This window comes from Labeo rohita, chromosome 2, assembly GCF_022985175.1.
Source record: "Labeo rohita strain BAU-BD-2019 chromosome 2, IGBB_LRoh.1.0, whole genome shotgun sequence".
Lineage (NCBI taxonomy): Eukaryota > Metazoa > Chordata > Actinopteri > Cypriniformes > Cyprinidae > Labeo > Labeo rohita.
This window is the reverse complement of record NC_066870.1, coordinates 12,067,642-12,089,617: the sequence shown is the minus strand read 5'-3', so window position 1 is coordinate 12,089,617 and position 21,976 is coordinate 12,067,642. Positions and strand designations below refer to the sequence as shown.

The 21,976-nt window shown below is 37.8% G+C and overlaps 1 protein-coding gene across 14 annotated transcripts in view; it reads left to right on the top strand.

Annotated features, from left to right (window-relative positions):
- Window positions 1–21,976, top strand: part of ptprfb (protein tyrosine phosphatase receptor type Fb) — a 197,690-nt gene that overhangs the window by 118,358 nt on the left and 57,356 nt on the right. For 4 of the 14 annotated variants that reach the window (XM_051133976.1, XM_051133967.1, XM_051134002.1 and 1 more), the window contains exons 6-15: window positions 447–464; window positions 5,028–5,138; window positions 8,740–8,751; window positions 9,521–9,535; window positions 10,627–10,638; window positions 12,477–12,746; window positions 14,564–15,145; window positions 15,449–15,582; window positions 16,955–17,099; window positions 19,852–20,157. In XM_051133976.1, the coding sequence (XP_050989933.1) occupies window positions 447–464; window positions 5,028–5,138; window positions 8,740–8,751; window positions 9,521–9,535; window positions 10,627–10,638; window positions 12,477–12,746; window positions 14,564–15,145; window positions 15,449–15,582; window positions 16,955–17,099; window positions 19,852–20,157 (1,605 nt within the window). The remainder of the gene's footprint in view (window positions 1–446; window positions 465–5,027; window positions 5,139–8,739; window positions 8,752–9,520; window positions 9,536–10,626; window positions 10,639–12,476; window positions 12,747–14,563; window positions 15,146–15,448; window positions 15,583–16,954; window positions 17,100–19,851; window positions 20,158–21,976) is intronic. The other 10 variants (XM_051134054.1, XM_051134045.1, XM_051134029.1 and 7 more) reach the window with 6 other exon arrangements.

Genomic DNA, 21,976 nt, shown 5'->3' with positions numbered 1-21,976 from the left:
GTATAGTAAACAGGTAGAATGAATTTCATATTGACATGTACAGACATGCTGCTAGCTGTTTCTGCTATTTTCACACCAAACGTGTTGCCTAACTTGCCGTGGTCTGTACTTTTCTGAAGAATGCTGTGAACAAAAATAACCTGAATACACATTGTTTCACTAAGCTTTGCAAATGTTCCTTAAAGCGTCAGGTTTGGCAGGACTATCTCAAAATCGTTTGCCCTCGTATCTTTTTTTTTTCCAAGCTAATTCCGTTGCACCAGACAGCCAACATTCAACTAATCCTCGGAGAGCAGTAGTCTGGCTCAACTTGATTCCTTTCTGTTTAATTAAGCTTACTTTCATTTGATTCCCTCCCTTTTGTTTTCCTTATCTCTCTTTGTCTATCTCTCTTGTCTACTAACACTTCTCTTCAATCTTGTTTGCATTCAATTTACTTCACCTAGGGGGTTCACCGATACGAGGTAAGACAGCTGAAATGTGTCTCACGAAACGTCTCCTCCATTACCCGTCTCATCACCACCGCTGTCATTTCCTGCTTGTTCAGTACATACACAACCTTTGTCCCAGCATTCAACCTGTCTGTGTTCTGACGTCTATATCTGGGGGAAATAATACAACAGAAATACACTATTGTTCAAAAGTTTATGGTTAGTAAGTTTTGTATTATTATTTTTTTTAAATAAATTATTATTTTTATTCAGCTAGAATGAATTAAACTGAACTTTCTGTTCATCAAAGAAAGACTTCCTAGTAAAACATCTTACCAACTCCAAACTTTTGAACAGTAGTGTGGATATTAATAAAAAAAGATATGCATTATTTTTGAGCGTGTCTTTCAAATTCTGTGATCATTTACACAACTTCTGTTGTTCCAAATCTGTGTAACACAAAATGAGATATTTTGAAGAATGTCTTGGTTGCTGTTTTACAAGCAGTAAAAATGTATGTTCAAAATATTCTTCAGAATATATTATTTTATATACCACATAAGAAAAAATTTGGAATTATATGAGGGTGAGTAAAAAAAATAAAATTACAGAATTTTTATTTCCAGATGAACTCTTTGATGAGGGGAATAAAATAATTGACTCTTGCTAGTTATTGTGACATGCATTTGTTGTGGATATTTTCTGAGACTCGAGGCTTATTGAAGTTTGCAATGAGTTTGGGTTTCAGGCTGAAGGCCGTCTTTAGAGTCTCCAGAGTGTCTCTTACATTCCAGTTGGGCTGTGATGAAATTGAAATGATTGAATTTGCATACTACTTATGCTAAAATGAGTATGTATGGGAAATGAGGGCACAGCCCTGATTGTTAAGATGGAGCGTTCGATCAATCACACAGTCACTCTTAGTTCTGAATGAAACTTGGATTTCAGAAATACGATTGCTAGAGGCAAGTGCTTGACAAAACCGACATTACCCTACTTCAGTTGCACGGTTAGCAATTTCAGTGGTCTGAGAACCCCTGGAGTTTGACTGTAAAACGAAGTCAAAAAAGTAAAAAAAAGAGAGGGAAAAGTATATTGCACATAACAAAGGTCTGTTTGTTACCACTGACTGTTGTAGCACGGCAACTCACCTCAGGTTTATGAATCAGGAAGTACGTCTGGCATGGTAGGGGGGAAAAAAGCTGACACTGCCTTATGTTCCCAAGTGGTTGCTGAATTTTACTGGCTAAATTCTCAATGTTCGTGGGTGTGATGTTAAATTCCTGTTGTTTAGTTCATTTCCCCCAACTCATATTGTTTTATATCTCTGTATCACAGGAATATGTATCATCTTCATACAATTTTATGTCCTCATCCAGACACACAGTTTGTCCCACAGTGTGTGTACCTGTGTGTTTTCTTGAAAATGCATGAGGTGGCATACTTCATCTTTGGTTAGAAGTGTTAAAGGAATAGCTAACCAAAAAATAAAAATACTGTCATCATTTACTCAACCTCATGTGTTTCTTTCATCAACAGAACACAAAATAAGATATTCTGAAGACTGAAAGTATATCTGGTCCAAAACTAAATTTGTTCTATGGACAAAAACAGATCTCTTCTTTTGTGTTTTGCAGAAGAAAGAAACTCATACAGGTTTAACACGACCTGTGGGTTAATAAATGATGTCAAAATTTATATTTTGGGGTGAACTCTTTAACTCCTGAATGTATGATGTCATATCAAACACTTAAAAATACACTGATGATTAAAAAGGATTATGCATTTTTGTCTGTAACTGTCAAAGATGTTAAATGCTTACTTAAAAGTGGTGATTTTCGCATTATTCATTTAGTTTAGATGGAATTTTATATTACTGTATGTTTCTTTATTGTAGACCCTTTACTTTATAATAAGGCACCATCAGTCAGATGTTGTCAGGACTGAGGGGTGATGGCAATCAGCGCTGAGAAATCTCCGAATTGATTAGTAATTTGCTGCTTGTCAGGGTAGGAAACACCACCAATCAGTTTTCCCTGAACTTGGAGATTGGGCAAGGTTAGTGGTGCATGTTATTTCTTCCCTGCAGCACTGGGATGCTGGGAAGTAGTCAGGGGTAAACTGCAGGTGATAACCTATGCTATGGTGTTACACCACTGCCAGAGGTAAATATGTGTGTTTTTGCTAGATTAAGAGCCTGACTCAGTCTTGTCAAATCAAACGCTGTATCTGTAGTTAGGACACCTGGATTGATTTTTCGTTTGATGTTACTGCCTATGTCAAAGTGGGTAGGTCTAAAGTATCTGCTGCATATAATGCTGTTTCACATAGTAGTGATTTGACTCTGAAGTGATTATAGTGATTTTGCATACTGAAGTGATATCTTAAAAAAAATAAATACAATACCGGTCAAAAAAATGAAATAATTACATGTTTTAATATATTTTTTAAAGTTTTGTAAGTCGCTTTGGATAAAAGTGTCTGCTAAATGTCTACATGTAAATGTAAAAGTATAAGTAAAGTGTCTTATATACTCACCAAGGCTGCATTTATTTGATCAACAATACAATAAGAACAGTAATTTTGTAAAATGTTATTACAATTTAAAATGACTGTTTTCTATTTTAATGTATTTTAAAATGTAGGGTCTTTAGTGTCACATGATCCTTTAGAAATAATTTTAATATGCTAATTTTGTGCTTGATTATTATCAGGTATTATTGGTGCTCAATTTTTAATAATCATAATATCGAAAATGGTTATTGCTGCTTATATATATACTGTATGTGATGAGCCATACATCATGACCACCTGTTTAAAAACCTGTAGGACTTCCTTTAGCCCACAAAACAGCAGCCACACGGTGAGGCATTGATTTGACGAGGTGGCGATAAGTCTCCTACCATTATGTCAACAGTAGATCCTACAGTTTCCATACATTGTGGAGTGGTGATGATGTAGCGTGAACTTGCTTTTTATTTGGGTTCATGTCAGGTGAATTTGGAGGCCAAGGCATTAACAGAAATTCACCATCATGTTCCTCGAACCACTCCTTGACGATTCTGGGAGCGTGGTATATGGTGCTTTATCCTGTTGGTAATGGCTTCCATCACTGGCAAGGAACACAATGGCCATGAATGGGTGCACTTGATCCGCAACAGCATTCAAATACTTGACAGCTGTCAGGGATTTTGCTTTTGCGATAATGGGGCCTAAAGAGTCCCAAGAAAACATCACCCACAGCATAACACTGCTACCGCCGGCCTGTGTCTGCCCAACAGTGCGTTCAGGTGCCATAGTCTCTGTTGATAATCTGAGTATCCGCGCTTGGACATTGACGTGATTTACCAGGAATCCTGATTCGTCAGACCAGACCACTTTCTTCCAATCATCCACGGTCCAATCTCGATGATCCTGGGCCCATTTCATGTTGCCAATGCCATGCACTTAGCATTGGCACCCAGCTGGGTGGTCAGCTATGTAGGCCCATATGCAGAAGGCTGCAATGAACTCTGTGCTGTGACACATTGCCCTGGTCACCACTGTTGTAGCTGCTGTTGATTTGTTGCACTGTGGCCTTGCAGTCACTGTGAACAATGTACAATATTCTTCACTACCCTCTTACATCATTGGGTTGTAGACAAAACACGGCTGGATAATGGTTCATCGTTTGGCCATCCATGCACCAATTTTGATACATACTCAAAACAGTGGCACATAAACCACTTTCGAGATCGAAGTTTCGAGGTGCCATGCCATCATAATGTGTCCTTTATCAGACTTCAATAAATGGGCAGCTTTTCCTATTCTGACACCAAACACAATACTGACCAAAAACTGGTCTTTTGGTGGTATATATACTGCTCTGTGAACTGCATCTGCGGCACCATCCGCTTGCCAGGCGCCCTCATCGCTCTAGACTGGAAGTGGTCATAATAATAATGTCTCATCGGTGTATATGAAATAAAAATTGGGTACTTTTAAATTTCAATTTTTCTCAATATTACTGTTTATAAGTGTACTTTTCATCAGATAAATCCAGCCTCAGTGAGTATATAAAAACCTCTTTAAAAAAACATCTTAATTATTAGCTTAATTATTAACATTTGACTGGCAGTGTATGTGTTAAAAGACTAATTGAACATTGTTCTCATGTGACCTTATGAAACACAGTTTTTATCTCTAGCTACCAGACAGGCATAGTTTTGTACGGTATTGACATTTTATTCTTTTTGGTATGTATAAATATGCCACAGCAGTAATAAAGTCATGTGCTGTAGCGTAATTGGCTCTGACTCAATGGCATTAATATCCCGAAAGCTTTTTCTAATGACAGCGAAAGGCAAATATGTTGAGCTATAGACTCACTCAACCTGCAAAATCAGCTTTATGCATATGTCTTAGGCAGCATTCTCAGCCAATAAACTATATACACAGTGGAACAGGTCTGACATTTAAACAGGGAGTGTTTACTGATTGTTTGCAGTGAAAGTTTGCGCTTTGGTGGGGAAAGTTGCGACAGGGGATTCATAATCGTGTTCGTAAATCAAAGAGGTGACTTTTACCCTTGTTTTCTTTTCTGTTCTTCTTCTTCAGGAGCTCTGCAGATTGAAAACAGCCAGGAATCAGACCAGGGCAAGTACGAATGTGTGGCTACGAACAGCGCCGGGACGCGCTACTCAGCCCCCGCCAATCTCTACGTGCGAGGTAAGACATGTGCTCCAGGTGCCGCCCCTATCAAAACAACTTCCTTAACAATCTTTCACACCTTTATTTTGACCATGTTGCAATTTTGTTTTGACTTCCACGCATGTTGAACTTTGTCTGACATTTCGGAGCCAAGATAAACCAAATGTTGTTGTCCCAATCATGCCGGAAACAAAACGTTCCCTGCTTTGTTTTGAGTTCATAGCAACGGAAGCAAAGGTAAACATGCTTATTTCTCGCATTATTTGTTTTGAGAGTGAGAAGCCAAAAAGGGTTAACTAAAGGTGAGTGCCACAGGGACACCTGCAGTATTAATACGTGGATTTAAAGGTATAATGGTGTTGAGGCATTGTCTGTGAAACAGAACTCTGGGAGTGCTGTTGTTATGAGTGTCAACCCCTTCAGCTCTTTCCATGCAGGTAATAACAGGGAGCTTATGGCAGGCTGCCAGTATGGCCTCCAGCTAGTGACGTTACGGTGCCACCCAGTAATTGTCACGCAAGGTGAAGACTAAGCCTTCTCATGCTTCCTGTCAAACAAACGGCCAAAAATGTTTCATACAATGGGATTAAACTGCAGACGTCATCGTACAACTCAATCACGAGACGTTGCTATGAGTGGCGTCTAAAAACGTTGCAAGTTAATAAAAGAGTTAAATGGTATTTTAATTAAAAATGAAGCTTGTTTTTAGGAACATTATGTTTTGCATTTTGGCATTTATTTTATTAAAATTAAACACATTTTCCCCAAAGCTCTCATTATGGTAATTCATACAGATGTTTATTTATTTATTTATTTATTTATTTACTCAATGACATTATTCTCATTAATTAGATTCTCATGTCATGTCATTTGTACTTCATTTAAATCAGCTTAAAGGATTTGTTCACTTCCAGAATAAAAATTTACAGATAACGTACTCACCCCATTGTCATCCAAGATGTTCATGCCTTTCTTTCTTCCCAACTCCCATCTAATTTTCTCCTCCAACTTTAAAATCATCCTACATCGCTGCAAGAAGTACCAACCCAGTGTTTACAAAGTAACGCTCTTTACAAAAAAAAGTAAAACAGTGATGTAGGACAGTTTTGACGAGTATTTGGGGGGTAAAAAGTATATCTTTTTTTTTTTTTTTTTTTTTTTTTTTTTTTTAAATGAATCATCGTTTAACTAGATAAGACCCTTATTTCTTGGCTAGGATCATTTAAACTGCATTTTAGACGTTCAAACTCGCAGGCACCACTAAAGTCCACTATATGGAGATAATTTCTGAAATGTTTTCCTCAAAAAACATAATGTCTTTACGATTGAAGAAAGATAGGCATGAACATCTTTGATGACAATGGCTGTGAACTTCTCCTTTAAATTAAAAGCCATTTAAATTCCCATGTGATTTAGAAATTCTTTTTTTTTTTTTTTTTTTTTTTTTTTATTAAATATTTATTAAATATTACCTTATTTAAAAATATTTTCTGGTTAAATTACATATTGTTTTTATTTATTAAATACTGCCTGATTCATAAACATTTTTAATTTAAATGATAAATCTAGCCCATTATTTAGATTTATATCACAGTTCAAATCCTAATATAGTAACTTTTTTTCTCCGTTTCAATTTTTTGGTAAAATATGACCTAGGTTCACAAGGTTTCATGAAATTAATCTACGGAGTTGCAGTCTGTATGACCCCACGTTTCACTACAAAGAAAGTCAATGTGCACAGCCAAAATAACAATAACAAAAACAGGAACTTTTGGAGCTATATCAACAGCTAACTTCCTCAGGGTTGACAGGTGCATAATGGTTCGCCTTTATCCATCTGTCCATCCCAGCTGGGTGTGGGTGCTTGTTTTTCAAAGTGTCTCTGTAAAACAGCTAATCATGCTTTCTCTTCAAGGGCGTTCAGCACAGCGTCCTGGTACCATCCCTCAGCCTCCCGTCCCCGCTCATTTATCTGCTCACGCTAGATGAGTTGGGTGTCTAAGACTGCCAGCCTGTCAGTGAATCTATGTATTCAATACCTACTTCCTTTTTCCTTTGCCTCAGCACTTTTCTGGGAGCTGTCTAAATGCTCTATGACTGTCTCTCTCGCTCGTTCTCCCACTCTGTCCGTCTGTCTGACAGAGAACTATATCACCTGGAGAATCACAGTCATGTATACTGGCTGTATATGTGAATGTTCATTTGTCAGCCGCTTATTCCATAGTGAAAAGTTGTCAAGCACTGTCTTCTCTCCTTCCTCTGCTCCTGAAACTGACAAGAAGTCAAATAGAGTGAAGTGGGCGCACACTTTATACCTGCCTGTCTGTTTGTTATATCTTGTGTGAATGTGTATGGGGGTCCGTTTAACTTTGTTCAATATTTAAAGAAGATGAATTTTAATATCGCTAATACTCAGTGTTGTATTGTAGAGTTACATTGAAAGTGCTAACAAGCTTTTAACTGACATCATCAACTTTCATGTGTCAATGTGTGACAGAATATGGCCCAGGGCACTTTTAGGTCATCTCAGTGGCCTTCTCTGCCTTACTGGAAATATGGTTATGTATGCTCACATGCATACCGAGACGGCTGTCAGAAAATGTTCAATCATTCTGAGTTGTCTGTATAATATAGCAGTAATGTTTCTCATCCAACATATGTTAAAAAAATTTTAACAAAATGCCAGTTATTCTATGCTGTTCTGATTGTTGGACTTTTTGTGAAAGTCTGTTAAAACAAAAAATAAAAGTTAATTGTGACTAGCTCAAATCTAAGTATTTCCTATAGTGCTGTCAAACAATTAATCGCGATTAATCGCATCCAAAATAAAAGTTTTTGTTTACATAATATATGTGTGTGTACTGTGTGTATTTATTATGTGTATATATAAATACACACACATGCACAGATATATTTAACAAAAATATGATATGTTTATATATTAAAAATATTTATATATAATATAAATTATATGAATATAAATATATACACGTAAATACACATAAATATTTTAAATATATATATTGTATATGTGTGTGTTTATATATACATAATAAATATACACACTATACACACATATATCATGTAAACAAAAACTTTTATTTTGGATTTGATTAATTGCGATTAATCACAACTTTATTTCTGACTTTAAGTCTCACAAAAGGGACTCATGTTTAATTTTTTAATTTAAACATTCCGACAATTATTCAGTGAATTGTTTGATATTTTTACTGTAAGGTATAAACGGGCTCCCATACAGTATTTGTTCCAAAAAAAGTGTTATTAAGAGAAAAATTAACGAGAGGGTCGACCACTTTCTATAACCTAATTAACTTCCTTAAATTAATATCCTCGAATTTGACAATGGAACTTGAACCTTTAGCATTGTAAACCTGCATTATGTATGAAATATATGGTATAGTATATACAAATCTGATGTTTTTTAAATGGAGTGTCATGATTTGTGTGTGTTTCTGAGAGTGTGTTTCCATTGCATTTTTCTAACCGCCTTGAAATTATTCACAAATGTGTTTTCATGTTCTCTTGTCTCCCATCTGTCTCTGTCTTTAAATTTCGTCTCCATCATATCACTTGGTCAAACTCACACCTCATGTCTTAGACCCTCGAGGAGGTTGGTTCTTTTCACTCTTAACTGCTTCTTGCAGACCTCAAACTGGATCCCTCTTTAATCAGAGACCTTTGTTATTAATCCCACTCCCTCTGCTATGTCACCCCTCACCTGTTTGTTCAGGCTGAATGTGTTGTGTCAGGCGGTTTGCATGAGCCTGATACTCCATGACATAGGGGCTGCTCTCACAGATTAAACCTGGTGCTGGATTAAAAGGGATAGCAATGCTACTTAATCCAAACTAGTTTTAATATGTGTAAAAACACACACCTTAAAATTTGCAAACAATCATCTATAATAATGTTTTATTATTATTTAATTTAATTTAATTTAATTTAAAACCTCCTTTTTTTATTTTAAAGTGACAGGTTTCTATTTAATCTTACAATGCATGTATGCAAGCGACTCCTACTACCTAACTGACTCCTTTAAATTAGTACCATTAACCTGTATCAGTGTGATTGTGTTGCCTACAGACATTTATTAATAAATTGCATTAATTTAATGTACGTTTATCTTATAACAGGCATGTATGTAACTTAACATAGTAAACCTACAGTTTATTTGATGTATTTTAGAATACACATAAATCTTTTTTAAATGGATTATTATGTTTTGAGTGCGTCTCTGTCTTTGTTTGAGTTTCCATTGCATTTTTTTAACTGCCATGAAATTTTTCACAAATGTCTTATCATGTTCTCTTGTCTCTTATTTGTCTGTCTTTCAATTTCATCTCCATCATATAACCTGCTCGAACTCTCACTTCATATAGTAATTCCTCGAGGAGGTTGGTTGTTTTCACTCTTAGCCACTTCTTGCAGACCACAAACTGGATTCCTCTTTAATCAGAGACCGTTGTTATCAATCTTACTTCTATCAGTCTTACTATAGCAATGTTAGCAGTGTTACTTAGTCCAAGCTAGTTTTAATCTGTGTAAAACATCCCCCTTGAATGTTGCACACATTGATTTAGAATATTTGTTAATAATTGTTTATAAGTTAATTTAGAATGTAATTTAATTTAATTTAATTTAATTTAAATTTCTTCTTATTATTACGGTTACAAAATAAGCTTATGCTGCCTAATTCTTTGGATTTTAGGTAAAGAACAGCATTCACTAAGGACATGCAGTGATACATTTCTTTACATTTATCTTATAATAAGTATATATTCAAGTATAAACATACAATAATAAATATAAAGTATATATATATGTGACCACGGACCACAAAACCAGTCATAAGTTGCACGGGTATATTTGTAGCAACAGCCAAGAATACATTGTATGGGTCAAAATTATCGATTTTTCTTTTATGGCAGAAATCATTAGGATATCAAGTAAAGATCCATGTTCCATGAAGATATTTTGTAAATTTCCTACCATAAATATATCAAAACTTCATTTTTCATTAGTAATATGCATTGCTAAGAACTTAATTTGGAGAACTTTGCAGCCGATTTTCTCAATATTTAGATTTTCTTTTGCACCCTTGGATTTGAGATTTTCAAATAGTTGTATCTTGGCCAAATATTGTCCTATTTTAACAAACCATACATCAATGGAAAGCTTATTTATTCAGCTTTCAGATGATTTTGTGGTCCAGGGTCACACACACACATATGATATAGATATATATATATATATACACACACACACACAACAATTTATATATAGCAGAATATATGCAAAGCTTTGTTTTTCAAATGGAGTGTCATGCTTCGATTGTGTGTCTCCATCTTTAATAGACATCCCATTGCATTTTTCGACCTGCCATGAAATTATTTACAAATGTTTTTTCATGTTCTCTTGTCTCCCATTTGTCTTTCAATTTCATCTCCATCATATCACTTGGTCAAACTCGCACCTCATGTCTTAGACCCTCGTGAAGGTTGGTTCTTTTCACTCTTAACTGCTTCTTGCAGACCTCAAACTGGATCCCTCTTTAATCAGAGACCTTTGTTATCAATCCCACTCCCTCTGCTGTCGCCCTCACCTGTGTGTTCTGAATGAACGTATTGTGTCAGGTGATTTGCATGAGCCTGATGTTCCATGATGTAGGGGCTGCGATTCAAAGAGATAGCGATTCAAACTAGTTTTAATATTTTTAAATAATTTAATTTAATTTAGTTTTAATTTAATTTAATTCAAACCTCTTTTTTATCAGGTTCAAATGCTCGTTTTCGGTTTTATCCCACAGTGCATGAATAGTTTTGCTTGTGAATAGAATCTCTTTTCCTGTTACCTGAAGCTTTATAATAGAAATTTCGTCACAGTTTATTTTAGTTCTGTTGTATTACCCACACTGAATTTCCATTCTTGGACTACAAATCATCATCACCGTCTGTTCATGTCCATAGTCATGGTTTTCCAGTGTAACAGTTTCCTGGAAATCAATAAAGTGAATATTTGTATTTCTTAGACATGCTAATGCTGCTGTAATTTCTTTGCAACAGCGGTCTTGAAGTACTTTGAATTTCACATTGCCTAATTCAAAGAAAAAATGCTCAAGAGTCTATCGTTTTGCCTTTACAGTGCAAACATAATGAGGAGAATAACAAGCTTGGTCATGGTGTCTATCTGAAAATAAAATGAGAGAACATAGTCGAGAATCCAATTTCAAGAGGACCTGTGCAGAAACCAATTATTGCCTATGCCATTTCTCCATAGACAGACATGAGGCAGTGGGTCATTAACACAAATTGGAAGAGTCTGTTTAATGTGCTGCTGTTTTATACTCCTATTTTGGGAGAATAGGAGAGAAAAGTCTCTCCAGCTTGCGCTTCTTGTAAATAGCTCAGCATTAGCGTCCCCAGTGATGGCCACCAGCTACGATTCTGAGCACTGCACAATAGAGACTGAAATGCATCCTAGTATTTGCATTGATAACAGAATACCCTTTAAAAACGTTGATGTTTCTCTCACTCTGATCCTTGTGGATTAGTTCCTCGAACACCGTGAGCTTGGCCTCATGTAGTCGAGTCAGTTTATGTCAGGGCAGGTTTGAATTCCGTTCAGACTCCGCATTGATAGTTCTCTCTCTCCTCCCCAACTCTGCACAGTGTCAGCAGGCTCCTTTTCGTCTCCATGGGAACCTCTTTTAATGTCAGGTTTATCTGCATATCAGAGCCTCACAAAGAGAAGGGCCCAGCGAACAATGCATCTCCCACAAGGTCTCAGACAGGTTCCCGAATCCAGGCAGGACTGAGCAACAACAGACTGGGGTCTCAGTGCCACCGGGCGATAAACTGACAGAGAAAACTCCACATCCTGCAGTGCCTCAACGAGGATGATTTTTTTTTCTTCAAATCCACAATTCAATAAAGCTCCCCTTTGGCATGAATTTTAATGTCTCACTCTATAAGAAATACCATTACGATGCCTTCTTCACCCTTTCCCCGGCACGTATTGGTTTATTGCCCTCTTCTGCACATAAGTGTGAGCCACAGTATTGACTTCCTGCCTCCAGCTGTTAAGCTTCCAGGCTTTAACAGATGGAAAAAGTGGCAGCTTGGCCCTTGAAGCAAATTTGTTTGACCTGTCAGCTCAACTTCATGTTAGTTTGTTCATATTAGTGACATAGCCCTGGTGTTCACACTAGAGACCACAATAGATTTTCCTGTAGTGTATATGGTCTTTCCCAAACTGTTTTTGTATCAAAAGTTGACATAAGACTATAAAATATTACCAGTTTATGTAACTCACACTTAATGTTCTTCTCTCTGGTAGTACGGCGAGTGCCGCCCCGCTTCTCCATCCCACCTACCAATCACGAGGTGATGCCAGGGGGCAGTGTCAATCTCACCTGTGTGGCAGTAGGTGCCCCCATGCCCTACGTCAAATGGATGGCTGGTGAGGTGGAGCTCACCAAGGATGAGGAGATGCCCGTGGGACGCAATGTCCTGGAGCTTACCAACATCCGTCAGTCAACTAACTACACCTGTGTGGCTATCTCATCTCTTGGTATGATTGAGGCAACCGCGCAAGTTTCTGTCAAAGGTAAGATTCCTAAAAGAGTGCTCTCTCTGCTTGTAAACTGCACAAAAATGAAATAAGCCCATGTACATTTAAATTTCTGTGTTCTGCACCATCTTGTATGTAGTGCATTGAGTATGCAAACCAATAACAGTACACTTAGGTTAATCGACACATGTAGCATATGTGTACTACCCACAGTAGTTGATCTTTTGGCCACACTTTAGTTTGGGGACCAATTCTCACTAGTGACTAACTATTAATTACTATTGATTAACTATTAATAACTTTTCTCTCAAACTTTATTTGCTGTTTATTAAAGTGGTCCTATTATGCTATTTTACAAAGTCTTGATTTTGTTTTGGGGGTGTACTAGAACATATTTTTCACATAATTTACATTATTACAATACCATTCTCCCCAGCCTGGCACAAACAGCTCGATTAGTTCCGGGTTTGATAAAGGCCCACCTTCCGAAAAACGAAATGTGTTGTGCTAGATTAAAATTAGATTAAAGAGATTCTAACGTTTTAAATTTGGATATTTTTCTTACAAAAGCGCTTAGACTCGCTACAGGATGCCTTTATTGAACCCCCACAGCCTGCGAGATCGTGGATGCATGATATTATCACACACTGCACACTTCTACGGTGAGTTAAGGCTCCAACGTGGCCACTCTAGTCGTGTTTATACCTGCCGCACCGCGTAGTAAAAAGTTAGGCTAAACCCCCACCTCATCCCTACCCACCCCCAACCATTCAAATTTCCGTAGACAGGATTTATTTTAATGATATTCTGATGGACCGCATTGTGACATCACAGCACCTGGAAAACAAGCGTTGTATCCCAAAGAAGCCGTTCGTTGTAGTTCTTGAAAAGGAAAATGAAATATCTCCCTTTGGAGTGGACTTTGAGATTTGTAACTTTGTAGACCTTTTTATGCCCAAACATACACACCACACACTGACTAAAATTCAAAAAGTGAAAAAGAAGCATAATAGGACCCCTTTAATAGTTAGTAAGGTAGTTGAGTTTATGTATAGGGTAGGATTAAGGGATCTAAAATATGGTAATTCAGAATAATAGGGTGGACCTTGGCAGACTGTGCTGATGATGAAAATTAAGTCAATTGGACTGACCTCGAGCCGAAGTGGAATGCATACAAGAGAAGTGCATTTTAGGTTTTAGACCAGGTATGTGTATTAAGAACATAAATCGGATCAGTTCTGTAGGCTTAAAGATTCTGTAGGCACTCTTATTTTACCCAAGACTATAAACAGGTTGTCAGAGACTAGAAAAAGTTATTTTCTAACTGCAATCCCAAGGTTCTGACCAGCTGTTTGGTACGTCTGGCAAATACACACAAAGAAAAAACATGGACACTTGTGCTCTGTTGACTGAGCTTTAGGGACTTCCCACGTTTTACTGTGGGCTCTGAGAAAATGAAAGGCTTTAGATTATTCTGAGCATGTGTTTACCCAGACCAGATGTCTGGAGCTGTATCAGTGCGGCTGGTCCCACCAGACAACACCGAGCCCTGCCAGACTTCGTTCCTCGTCATCATGGCTGCCTCTATTGATTGCACTTTGCACTTCACCAATCAATATGGACTCGGAGAATGTCACTGACATTTATCTGGAGTCCAGCCACAAATCTTAAAGACACAATGACGAAGCGGCACGGTCTGCCTTTCTGTGAATCACCAAAATGCAAGCCTTTTTTCTTTCTCCTTCTGTCTTACATTGCCTGTCTTTCTCTATTTTAGGAGTGTACCGTGTAGGCAGCTTAGCCTACATATGCTGTCATGTGTTTAATTTCCTTTCTTATTGTTTGCTCCTCAGCACTCCCAAAGCCTCCTACGTCTCTAATTGTGACGGAAACCACAGCTACCAGTGTTACACTGACATGGGATTCTGGAAACCCTGAACCTGTGTCTTACTACATTATCCAGTACCGGGCCAAGACCTCGGACGCCAACTTCCAGGAAGTGGATGGTGTTGCCACCACACGTTACAGCATCGGTGGTCTCAGCCCTTATTCCGAGTATGAGTTCCGCGTCATGGCGGTCAACAACATTGGCCGTGGACCACCCAGCGACCCAGTTGAGACGCGGACGGGTGAGCAGGCACCGTCCTCCCCACCACTGCATGTCCAGGCACGAATGCTGAGTGCCAGCACCATGTTGGTGCAGTGGGAACCGCCGGAGGAACCTAATGGTCAGATTAGAGGCTATCGCATCTACTACACATCTGACCTGGACGCGCCTCTGAGCGCCTGGCAGAAACACAATACGGACGACAGTCGTCTTACCACCATTTCGAGCCTGACCCCCGACATCACCTACAGCCTACGTGTGCTGGGCTTTACATCTGTAGGGGATGGACCCCCATCTGATGTGTTGCAGGTCAAGACACAGCAAGGAGGTAATATTTGGTGTTGATGAATAATATATCAATGCTTTTACATAGGGCTGGGTAAAATATATTAATTACTGATTAATCACGAAGCCACATGCAATAAAATATTGCTTGATCTGACTCATATAAATCATTTTTTTTGTGAATGAAAAACATACAATGTGAACAGTTAATTCTAATGATTCGTAATTATAATGAAATTGAATTGGAATCAAATTGAATCAGGAAATGTGTATCAATACCCAGCTCTGCTTAGCCATTCTTGTGCATCTGTTGTTGCTAACCTGTCTTCATCTGTTGAACTTCAAGTACCTGCTCAGCCTTCCAACTTTGAGGCTGAGGCAGAGCTGGATACGCGGATTCAGCTAACTTGGCTCTGGCCAGTTCAGGACCCCATCATCAAATATGAGCTGCTATATTGGGAGGCTGACTCCGAGAACAAGGTATCATGCCAGTACTTGTTTCTGCCTGATTCATTCAGAATTACAAGCAGACCAGATATTGAATGTGTGCAGCTGTTGCTGTGGGCCATGGATACAAATGAAGATAGCCAAAATTGACATTTCACAAAATGACTGGAGGAAAAAGTCTGGAGTCAGTTGATAGAATTAGACTGTGCAAAAACAGAATGTACTTATCAATGCTCAGTGTTTGACAGCATTTCTAACTGATGCCGAATGAGCTATTTGGATGTGTTTTCTTGATAGCAGTTCATCCAGATTGAGATCAGATGTCTTATGCATACTCATCATGATAGCCATCAGTGTGTCTGTATGCTAATACAACACTTCTCATATATTTAGTGAAAAACTTCTGCGCCCGCCATAATCTTACAATGAATAATGAGTATAATGTATGTAGATTTATTCATTTAGCTGATACTTACAGGGAAAAAAATAGCAGCCTACAATATTAGCTGTTAAGTGTTATGATAAATAATACTGCAATACTAATACTGTTCTTTATTGCTGAAAAATATAAATTAATATTTTGTGAAAACAGACTAAAATTATTATTTACTAAGAATGTATCTCTTCCCATGAGCAAATCTAGTGTGCACACATAAGTGCAGTGCAGTAGACATGTTTAACAATATATAAGGAGAACAGAGCAGAGTTCTTGCATTTATTGTCATTGCAGTAGATTGGTGTGTGGAAAATGGAAAATGATTTTTCCCCTTAGTGCGGATCTTTTGGGTGGGTGTGAATACAGCAATTGCACTCGAGCAATTTGGTCTGAACCAAAGCAAGTGAACTAGCGGACGTTCCTGATGTTAATACACCCTTACTCAAATGAACCGCACTAACAGAGAAATCGCACCAGAGTTTGTTTTAATCGACCCAAACACAAGTGTGAACACACCCTTAGACTTGATAACTACATTTTCCACTGTCCACTTAAAATACAGCCCTACAACAACTGGGTTAAAGTCTTGATGAAACAAGGAATGACAGATATTTTCATCTGTACTGTGACGCAATTCTGATTGAAACAAAAAAAAAAAAAAAAATGTAGAGCGGAGTTGGGCTCTATCCAATGGTTGTTTATTGGATGGAGGCAGATCTGATTGTAAGAAACAGTCAGGTTTAAGCAGGCTAAATGATTCGAGAAGTCTGACATACGTCACCAGAGCCTGTTGTTTCACCAGAATAGTAGTTAATTAAAAATGACAGGTTAAAAAAATTGCTTATTCATGGATGAATTGTTCACAATAAGCTCAATAACATGCTTTTATAAAACAGACACGGTGAAAATAAACATGTCTGTAAGGCAAGTAAAGAGTTGGTTATGGAGATTTTGATGTTTCCTCTTCAGATCCATGTCACCTTTGACCCTGCGGGCTCATATGCTGTTGAAGGTCTGAAGCCGGACACTCTGTATAAATTCTCCTTGGCAGCCCGCTCTGAAATGGGGCTAGGGGTCTTCACTCAACCCATTGAGGCCAAGACTGCCCAGTCCAGTAAGTGCCTTCTTTTTTTCTTCATCATGTCAGCTAACCTAAACTTGTCCCTGTGGACAAACCTGAGGACCTCTCCTTTCTCAAGCTATTGTCTACCATCTTCACCATTAATTCTCTTACACCCCTAAGCCAGGGAAAACCTTTATACATTGACAAGGGCGAAAGGTACGTTCGGTGTCTGCTTGTGCCTTTGTCATCATTATTTTGGTTTATAGGCTATCAATGTGATTTGTTATTGCTGCGATGTTAAAAGCCAGAGGAGTGAAGCCTACTTAAGAAAAGGAGCTGAAGCACTACATTAGTGCTAAATTTAACGCTCTGCTTGCATATAACCCAACCTTCCTCACTTGCACCCACGTATCAAAAGACAATGTTCACAGAATATATAACAAAATTTACAGTCGTATCACAGTATCAGAGTACTTCCTTTCCCCCTGAGTCTCTCGCAGAGCCTCATGTTCTCCTAGAGACCTGTCTATCACCTCCTCCAGGACTCAAAAAGACCCTTTGATCTCTGAGTTTTGTGTCAGGACCCCCCAAAAAAACAACCTTACAATCTGTCGACATGTTCAGCTAAGGCTGTAGTATTTTTGTCACCTACTGCAGCATCAGGCGTTTGTAGTGGCTCTCCCACAGTTGTCAGATTAAGGACCGCCTGATGAGAGACGCTCGTGCTTAGTCCCATCGTGGGCGCCAAGAACGGTGCGACGTCACCAAACTGCTCTGGTTGTTAACAAAGGAATGCGAGCATGTTAAAATATCCCAGTGCACATTCTTGTTGTTCCTCTTATTCCTCTCAGCCATCTCTTCTTTCTTCCTCAGTTAATTATTGGTAATTTTTTTGTTAGTTATGCATTTATGTTTATCATATAGAACTGCATGAACGAATGCCCTTTAGCTTTTTTTGATCATTGTAAATTGTTGTTGTGCTGTTGTCGTAATTTTTTTATGCCTCTGGACTGTGTTGTGTTGTGCAGAAACATTTAATTTGGTAGCTCACCTGATCTTCATCCGTCGCATACTTAATTAAATATGCCTTGCTGTTGCTTCGCTTATCTCAGCCACTCAGAAATGGCACCAAGCCTGCCAAAAGAAGCTAGCAGCGCACTTTAGCGTAGGCAGGATGGTCGAGTACGCTCTCGGACGCGTCAGCTGCCGTACTCACTGACACTTGGATCTCTGACAAATGGGGGGGATGTTGTCTCCCAGCCAATAGGCTGACTGAGAATGTGTGAACGCCTGTTAAAACACAAACCGATGGCCTTTCCCCTGCTTGTCAACACCCAAACAAAGAAAGGCAGTAAACGGCTGTGACTTACTGATCGCTGTGACCAGGGTGAGAAATTAACACACACCACCAGCCAAATCAGAATACTTTTTATCAATGGCAGGTCATTTTATCGGTCTTAGATTGTGTTGTAATAACAACACACTCTTAGCTGTTATACATACTACTATTTAAAAGTTTGGGGTTAGTATGATTTATTGAAAATGTTTTTGGTGAATTTATGTTTACCAAGGCTACATCTATTTGAACAAAAATACAGTAAGAACAGTGAAATATTACAATACAATATAAAACACATTTAAAAATATATTAAAATTGTACAATCTGTAATTTATACAATTAGACAGAAGTACTTTTTTTTCCTGTAAATTTTCAGCAGCCTTTACTCCAGTCTTCAGTGTCGACATAATTCTAATATGCTGATTTGGTGCTCAGGAAACATTTCTGATTATTACCAAAATTTAAAAAAAAAAATTGTGCTGCTTAGTATTTTTGAAGAAACCTGTGTATTTTTTTTTTTTTTTTTTCACAGAATTCCTTCTTTAAAAGAACAACATTTATTTAAAATGGATGTTTTGTAATAGATAAATTGATTATTATATTTAATTAATAATTCTGGTCACACTTTATTTTAAGGTCCAATTCTCGCTTTTAACAAACCATTAACTGTGACTTTTGTCTCAATAAACTACTAATTTTCTGCTTATTAGTACTTAGTAAGGTAGTTGTTAAGTTTAGGTATTGGGTAGGATTAGGGATGTTGAATATGGTAATGCAGAATATGTGCTTTATGAGCACTAATAAATAGCCATTATGTTATGAATAGGCATGCTAATAAGCTTCTAGTTAATAGTGAGGATTGTTCCCTATACTAAAATGTTAACAAAATTCTTACTGTCTCCAAAGTTAAACAGAGTTGTGATAGAGTACTGTACTGTACTGTACTGTGTACAACATTAAAGTGCCTTTTTATCTTATGTGCATTTTTTCATTCATTTTTTTTTCTTTTAATATTTGTGTATTTCTTTTCAGTATTTTCAAAAAAAATAACTCACCACATCAACCTTAGAGCTTATCCATTAATATTATTAATTAATTAGTTCAATTTTGAGTGTCAAAATTGATGTGGTGGAAAGTTAGTATCTCACCCTGGCTGTGTCGTAGCATCATTTGCAGATGGTTGTGCTGTGCAGTACTGATTTTTTCAGTTTTCAAAATCACAGCAAAGTAAAAAAAAAAAAAATTAGTGAACCAAGCTTGAAGAAGCTTGACTTCAACCTTATAACTTAAATGGCTTCTAAGGCATGAAATCAGTTTATAATTCTAATTTGAAATCAGACAACAATACAACATAAAGAATGACGTTCTTTACTGTTGCACCAACCTCTCAGTCCAGAAGCAAGCTTGCTTTAAGTTGTTTAATTTTGCTTGATGCCCTCCCCATTGCCTTGCCCCCACCTGCAGCCCCCTCTGCCCCCCCTCAAGACGTGCACCTGCTCAGTCTGAGTTCCACCAGCATCAAGGTGAGTTGGGTGGCGCCGCCCGCCGCTAGTCGGCACGGCGCTATCGTGCGCTACACAGTCAGCTACCAGGCGGTGAACGGCGAAGATACTGAGCGCCACGAGGTACCGGACATTGGAGCGGATGCCACCAGCTATGTGCTGGAGGGGCTGGAGAAATGGACGGAGTATCAGGTGTGGGTGAGAGCGCACACCGATGTGGGCCCCGGCCCAGAGAGCACAGCTGTGCGTGTCCGTACCAACGAGGACGGTAGGTCTGAAGTATCCTATGTGGACTGCTAAAAATGTTGTGCTGCTGGCTGCTATCTTTCTCTTTCCTTTTATTCTGACAATTTTATATAACTTCTTTTAAGCATGGCTAACAGTTCCTGTTCATGACTGGAATAGATTCCAACCAGAATTAAAAGATACAAATGGAAATGAACACTATCTTCTTTGAGTTGGTTTCTAAAAGATTTACTTTAGATTCTACAGTCTGAAGTGTTTGTGACTTTCATTTCCTTGTTTGTCAAACTTTTCTCATCAAATGGTTTGGTATGATCAGTAATTAAGTCAAATATTTTTTTTTAATATTTCAAGGCTAGAAGGTCATACTGATATATGTGAACTTGCTCATAAAGCATTTGAAGAAACCAACATGTCCTTGATCGAATCTCGACCTGAAAGCTGTGTCTTTTCCCTAAGAGTAACAGTGACTGAACTTGGTAGATGGAGCATTGAATTTTAATTATATTTGGAACAGCTATATAAATAAGGTGGGAGCAATATTACAGAAACATCCTCTAAAAGCTCCATAAAATCAGTGGACCACTAATCATGGGTTCAAAGCTCAAATTCATCTTATCATTGAAAGACAGTCCTGTACTTTAATCAAACAACAGACACAGCTTTCCAGAAAATCCAGCAATTAACCATGTTGCCTAGACCAGGGGTTTTCAAATTTGGGTTTAGGGACTCCCAAAGGGCTACAAGGGCGTCTGATGAAAATTTGAGAGGATATTTGAGAGGAATATTACAAAATGTAGTTTTAATCAGAAATACAAACTCATATAACACATTGCGCATACTATTATATCAGGGGCTTACTATTTTTCTCACATAGTATAAATGACCTACATAAGTCTACATGAAAATATTTCAGACTCCTCTGCAAGGAAATTATCATTTCTTGGGGTCCTTAACCTCACAAAGTTCAAAACCCTCACCTAGACATGTAGTCACAGACATTAGCCCTCAAAGCAGTTACTCACTCTTACTCAGTGTCTGTCCTTCCTCAGTTGTGCTACAGCGAATTTTATGTGTGTGTTTGCCCAAGTTTCATAGCCAGGCTGTAACACATGTGACTCCAGGCAATCCCTGAGTGCTTTGATAAGGTTTCTAGAAGTGTAAGCTAAGGAGAGAAATTTATTAAGCGTAGGAGAGCAGTATAAGGCCGGATGTGCTCACTGCATGGTCTTTTACCAGACAACATGCGCTTTGTCTCTAAATAACAAGATTTGCTCTGCTCCCCGGAGCATGGGAGGCTTGTCCTGCACGCATACACAAACACCTTCCTTTCTCCCAGGCCACATTTTGCCCTTCACACCTTCCATAGTGCTTAAGAAGTGCAGATACACTACCAGTCAAAAGTTTGGAATAATTACATTTTTTATATGTTTTTGAAAGAAGCCTCTTACGCTCACCAAGGCTGCATTAATATTGCATTAATATAATGAAGTATTATTACAATTATTTTCTATTTTACTAAATTTTAAAATGTAATTTCTGTTATTGGTGTCCCTGAATTTTCAGCAGCCATTACTCCAGTCTTCAGTGTTACATGATCTTTCAGAAATCATTTGAATATGCAACTCAATTATTAGCTAATTATTATTGGTGCTCAAGTTCAACATTTATTTGAAATAGATATCTTTTGTAGTTTTATAAATGTCTTTATTATATTGATCAGTTTAATGCATCCTTGCTGAATTTATTTATTTATTTAAGATAAAGCAGCAAAAATGTTTCAAGATTGATTATAATAAGAAATAAGTAAAAGATCAGCTTTTTAGAATGGAAAAAATAAATAA